At 52.0% G+C, this 6,000-nt stretch overlaps 1 protein-coding gene across 1 annotated transcript in view; it reads left to right on the top strand.

The window, feature by feature from the left end:
• Positions 1-2,595: 2,595 nt before the first annotated feature.
• stxbp4 (syntaxin binding protein 4) overlaps positions 2,596-6,000 on the top strand; it is a gene marked incomplete at its 5' end in the record, with an annotated part of 135,247 nt that continues 131,842 nt past the window's right edge. The window contains 2 exons of the mRNA XM_078205711.1: positions 2,596-2,702; positions 5,541-5,769. Coding sequence (XP_078061837.1) covers positions 2,596-2,702; positions 5,541-5,769 — 336 coding nt within the window. The remainder of the gene's footprint in view (positions 2,703-5,540; positions 5,770-6,000) is intronic.

Raw genomic sequence — 6,000 nt, 5'->3', positions numbered from 1 at the left:
GACCCATTTATTGCCCATAAGCAGTTTCTATCCCTCTGTTCGCCCCCCCCCCCCCGCCCCCCCCCCCCCCCCCCCCCACATTCACGTGTCTATCAAGATTCATCTTAAATGTTGCTAATGTGCCTGCTTCCACCACCTCCTCTGGCAGTGAGTTCCAGGCACCCACCATCCACTGTGTGGAAAACTTCCCCCTCATGTTACCCCTAAGCTTCCCCCTCTCACCTGTGCCCTCTTGTAGTTGACCTTTTCACCCTGGGAAAAAGCCTCTGACTATCCACCCTGTCTGTGCCTCTCATAATTTTGTAAACCTCTATCAGGTCTCCCCTCAGCCTCCGTCTTTCCAGTGAAAACAATCCTAGTTTATTCAACCTCTCCTCATAGTCAACACCCTCGAGACCAGGCAACATCCTGGTCAACCTTCTTTGCACTTTCTCCGAAACTTCCACATCCTTCTGGTAGTGTGGTGACCAGAACTGCACGCAATACTCCAAATGCAGCCTAACTAAAGTTTTATACAGCTGTAACATAACCTGCCAACTTTTATAAGAATGTCCTTCTCTTTGGTGAATACCGATACAAAGTACTCATTAAGGATCTCACCCACTTCCTCTGGCTCCACGCATAACTTCCCTCCTTTGTCCTTAAGTGGGTCTCCTCTTCCCTTAGCCATCCTCTTGCTCCTGATATATGTATAAAATGCCATGGGATTCTCCTTAGCCCTGCTGGTCAAGGACATTTCATGGCCCCTTTTAGCCCTCCTAACTCCCAGCTTAAACTCTTTCCTACTTTCTCTATATTCTTCATGGGCTTATTCAAAGAACAAAGAAAATTACAGCACAGGAATAGGCCCTTCGGCCCTCCAAGCCTGCACCGACCATGCTGCCCGACTGAACTAAAACCCCCGACCCTTCCAGGGACCATATCCCTCTTCCCATTCTATTCATGTATTTGTCCAGACGCCCCTTATAAGTCACTTTCGTATCCGCTTCCACTACCTCCCCCAATCTATTTAATACCACGGCGGTAGTTCCTGTGACATTGTTGCCTCAATCTGATCCTGTACCATTTTCCGAAGGATCTGTATTTAAAATAACCACGAGTTAGTTGCACAAAGCTGGGGCCATTGTGTCTGGGCCACTTGTACCCCCTGCCAGGTGCTGCATTTTGAACATTTGGGGTGTATGGACTGGGCCAATTCGCACACTGAACCCACATCTCCATCATGAGGAGGTGTGATGGGAGAACCATTCAGTCTGCTTTCATCCCAGAGTTTACTGACCCCACAACCTGCAAATTCCCCTCCGAACCACTCACCGTCCCGACTTGGAATATATCGCCATTCCTTCGCAGTCACTGGGTCAAAATCCTGGAATTCCCTCCCTAACGGCATTTTGGGTCAACCCACAGAACATGGACTGCAGCGATTCAAGAAGGCAGCTCACCACCACCTTCTCAAGGGCAACTAGGGATGGGCAATAAATACTGGCCCAGCCAGTGACACCCACGTCCCACAAATGAATTTTTTAAAAACCCAACCCCTGTGTCTGCTCATTGCCCCTCCCATCTCCCTCTCCTATCCCTGTATCTGCTCACTGTCCCCCCAGCACCCTCTCCTACCCCTGTATCTGCTCACTGTCCCCCCAGCACCCTCTCCTACCCCTGTATCTGTTCATTGTCCCCCCAGCACCCTCTCCTACCCCTGTATCTGCTCACTGCTCCCCAGTATCCTCTCCTACCCCTATATCTGCTCACTGCTCCCCCAGCACCCTCTCCTACCCCTGTATCTGCTCACTGTTCGCCCAGCATCCTCTCCTATCCCTGTATCTGCACATTGCCCCCCAGCACCCTCTCCTATCCCTGTATCTGCTCACTGCTCCCCCAGCACCCTCTCCTATCCCTGTATCTGCTCACTGACCCTCAGCCCCCTCTCCTATCCCTGTATCTGCTCACTGTCCCCCCAGCACCCTCTCCTACCCCTGTATCTGCTCACTGTCCCCCCAGCACCCTCTCCTACCCCTGTATCTGCTCATTGTCCCCCCAGCACCCTCGCCTACCCCTGTATCTGCTCACTGCTCCCCAGTATCCTCTCCTACCCCTATATCTGCTCACTGCTCCCCCAGCACCCTCTCCTACCCCTGTATCTGCTCACTGTTCGCCCAGCATCCTCTCCTATCCCTGTATCTGCACATTGCCCCCCAGCACCCTCTCCTATCCCTGTATCTGCTCACTGCTCCCCCAGCGCCCTCTCCTATCCCTGTATCTGCTCACTGACCCTCAGCCCCCTCTGTTACCCCGTATCTGCTAACTGCCCCTCAGCACCCTCTCCAACCCCTGTATCTGCTCATTGTCCCCCCAGGACCCTCTCCTACTCCTGTATCTGCTCACTGTTCCCCCCCCAGGACCCTCTCCTACCCCTGTATCTGTTCACTGCCCCCCCTCAGCACCCGGGCAGGGATGTATACATTAAAGTGCTGCTGGATGCACGTCCTCTGCCCCCCCCCCGTTGCAGTGCTGTCATGGCACAGTAAGCCTTCAGTGAGGATTGTGGATCCTCCTGCTCCACATCCCATAATATGCTGTTTGTGTTACCGACAGGATGGAAGATTGCAGCCCGGAGACCAGCTGGTGTCCATCAACAAGGAGTCCCTGATATCCGTTACACAGGAAGAGGCCAGGAGCATTCTGACCAGACTGAAACTCAGGTATGTAGCACAGTGTGACATGGGGGGAGGGGGAGAATAGGCATTCTGTACTGGCATGGCACACATTAGAGTGGCACGGTGGCACAGTGGTTAGCATTGCTGCCTCACGGCACCAGGGACCCTGGTTCAGTTCCAGCCTCGAGTCACTGTCTGCGCAGAGTCTGCATGTTCTCCCCGTGTCTGCGTGGGTTTCCTCCGGGTGCTCCGGTTTCCTCCCACAGTCCAAAAGATATGCTGGTTAGGTGGATTGGCCCTGCTAAATTGACCCGAGTATCAGGGGGATTAGCGGGGTAAATATGTGGGTTTAGGGGATAGGGCCTGGGTGGGATTGTGGTCGGTGCAAGCTCGATGGGCCGAATGGCTTCACTGTAGGGATTCTATGATTAGGACTGAGCTGTTTACATAGAATTACATAGACTATGCTGCACAAAACAAGCCATTCAGCCCATCTGGTCCATGCTGATATACCACCCATTCGATGATATATCACCCTGTCAGCGTATGATCCTATTCCTTCTTCCAACACCAAAAATCACTCTGGTGGAGACGTTTCTCCTGAATTCCCTGCTGGGTTTATTAATGACTATCTTAAAGCTCTGCTGCTTGTCCAAACTTTCACCAAGTCCTGTTTACCTATCACCCCCATATCCACCTCCGTATCCACCCCCATATCCACCCCCATATCCACCCCCATATTCACCCCCATATCCACGCCCGCATCCACCCCCATATCCACCCCCATATTCACCCCCATATCCACCCCCATATTCACCCCCATATTCATCCCAAACTGTCCCCTTACTGTTCCATATCCATCCCATACTGGGAAGCAGTCAGTGAGGCTTATAACTTGTCCTTATAACTATGGACAAAATTCCATTAGGAAGGCAAATGGAATTTTGTCCTTCATTGCTAGATGGATGGAGTTTAAAAACAGCGAGATTATGTTGCAGCTGTATAAGGTGCTGGTGAGGCCACACCTGGACATAAGAACATAAGAAATAGGAGCAGGAGTAGGCCATCTAGCCCCTCGAGCCTGCCCCGCCATTCAATAAGATCATGGCTGATCTGAAGTGGATCAGTTCCACTTACCCGCCTGATCCCCATAACCCCTAATTCCCTTACCGATCAGGAATCCATCTATCCGTGATTTAAACATATTCAACGAGGTAGCCTCCACTACTTCAGTGGGCAGAGAATTCCAGAGATTCACCACCCTCTGAGAGAAGAAGTTCCTCCTCAACTGGAGTACTGTGTACAGTTTTGGTCTCCTTACTTGAGAAAGGATATACTGGCACTGGACAGGGTGCAGAGGAGATTCACTAGGTTGATTCCGGAGTTGAGAGGGTTGGCTTATGAGGAGAGACTGAGTAGACTGGGGCTATACTCATTGGAATTCAGAAGAATGAGGGGAGATCTCATAGAAACATATAAGATTATGAAGGGAATAGATAAGATAGAAGCAGGGAAGTTGTTTCCACTGGCGGGTGAAACTAGAACTAGGGGGCATGGCCTCAAAATAAGGGGGAGCAGATTTAGGACTGAGTTGAGGAGGAACTTCTTCACACAAAGGGTTGTGAATCTGTGGAATTCCCTGCCCAGTGAAGCAGTTGAGGCTACCTCATTGAATGTTTTTAAGGCAAGGATAGATAAATTTTTGAATAGTAAAGGAATTAAGGGTTATGGTGAGCGGGCGGGTAAGTGGAGCTGAGTCCAGGAAAAGATCAGCCATGATCTTATTGAATGGCGGAGCAGGCTCGAGGGGCCAGATGGCCTACTCCTGCTCCTTGTTCTTATATTCTTAACTTTACCCAGACCAGAGTTGTAGGTCCCGAGGTGAAGGCTATTTGACTGTAAACCATGAGAGTGATCTTTTATTTGCTTCACAATAAAGGGTGTTGATGACGGAGACAGGGACTACCACAGGCTCTCTCTCCCTCTACAACGCTCTTTAAAGCTTTCCTCCTTGCCTAAACTTTTGTTCACCTGTCCAATTTCTCCTTCTGTGACTCACAGTCAAATTTTGTTTGGCACGATGGGTGGCACTGCTATCTCACAGCACCAGGGACCCGGGGCGGCACGGTGGCACAGTGGTTAGCACTGCTATCTCATAGCACCAGGGACCCGGGTTCAATTCCTGTCTTGGGTTACTGTCTGTGTGGAGACTGCACGTTCTCCCCATGTCTGCGTGGGTTTCCTGCGGGTGCTCTGGTTTCTTCCCACAGTCCAAAGATGTGCGGGTTCGGTGGATTGGCCATTCTAAATTGCCCCTTAGTATCCCGGGATGTGTAGTTTAGGGGGATTAGCGGAGTAAATATGTGGGGTTAGTAGGATAGGGTAGGGTGAGTGGGCCTGTAAGATGCTCTGTCGGTGAGTCAGTGCAGACTCAATGGGCCGAATAGCCTCATCTGCACTGTAGGAATTCTCTGATTCTGCTCCCGTGAAGCAGTTTGGGATGTTTTCAATGTTGGTAACTGGGTTTGGGGAACTGTGGGCCATCCAAACGGCTGAGCTAGTATGAGAGGCTGAGGGGCCGAATGGCCTCCTGCGCCTGTTTCTCTGCCAGTTCAGCACCTTCCTTTCATCTTCTCCGGTCTCGAATCCGTGAGTGATTCTCCGTCAGAGGAAGTCGCAATACAGACGGACAAATTGGGAGCAGCAGTGGCCTTTCCGGAGAATTCCACCATTCAGTACAATCGTAGCTGATTCTCTGCCGATAGTTTGGGTCCATGGCTGTACGGAGTCCCAGGCCTGGCTGTACAGAGATTGGACACGTCACTGCTGGTTAACACATTTGAGTGTTTTTTTTATGAAGTCTGCATCTTGTGTGTGCCTCAGGCCGGAGGGATCGGTGGAGATTGCCTTTGTGCGGAGGAGCACTCAACCTGACTCTGACAGTAACCTGGTCATTCCCAGCGCCGCGCCTCCCTCATCTCCCACTGCCACTGGCAATGTCACAAAACCTGCAGGGCTCAGCTTCCTCTCACCACCTCCCAACCTCCATCCGGCCCTGGCAGCGAGTCCACAGCCCGAGACGGACAGCACGGCTTCAGCACAAACTAACCAGGTAAGCACCAGGACAGGGGGAGGGTACAGGCAGTGCTGGGGGTTACAGGGGGAGGGTACAGGCAGTGCTGGGGTTACAGGGGGAGGGTACAGGCTGGGGGTTACAGGGGGAGGGTACAGTCAGTGCTGGGGGTTACATGGGGAGGGTACAGGCAGTGCTGGGGTTACAGGGGGAGGGTACAGGCAGTGCTGGGGGTTACAGGGGGAGGGTACAGTCAGTGCTGGGGGTTAC

The sequence above is a fragment of the Mustelus asterias genome, unplaced genomic scaffold (genome assembly GCF_964213995.1).
Source record: "Mustelus asterias unplaced genomic scaffold, sMusAst1.hap1.1 HAP1_SCAFFOLD_938, whole genome shotgun sequence".
Classification (NCBI taxonomy): Eukaryota; Metazoa; Chordata; class Chondrichthyes; order Carcharhiniformes; family Triakidae; genus Mustelus; species Mustelus asterias.
This window is presented reverse-complemented; position numbering and strand designations above follow the sequence as displayed.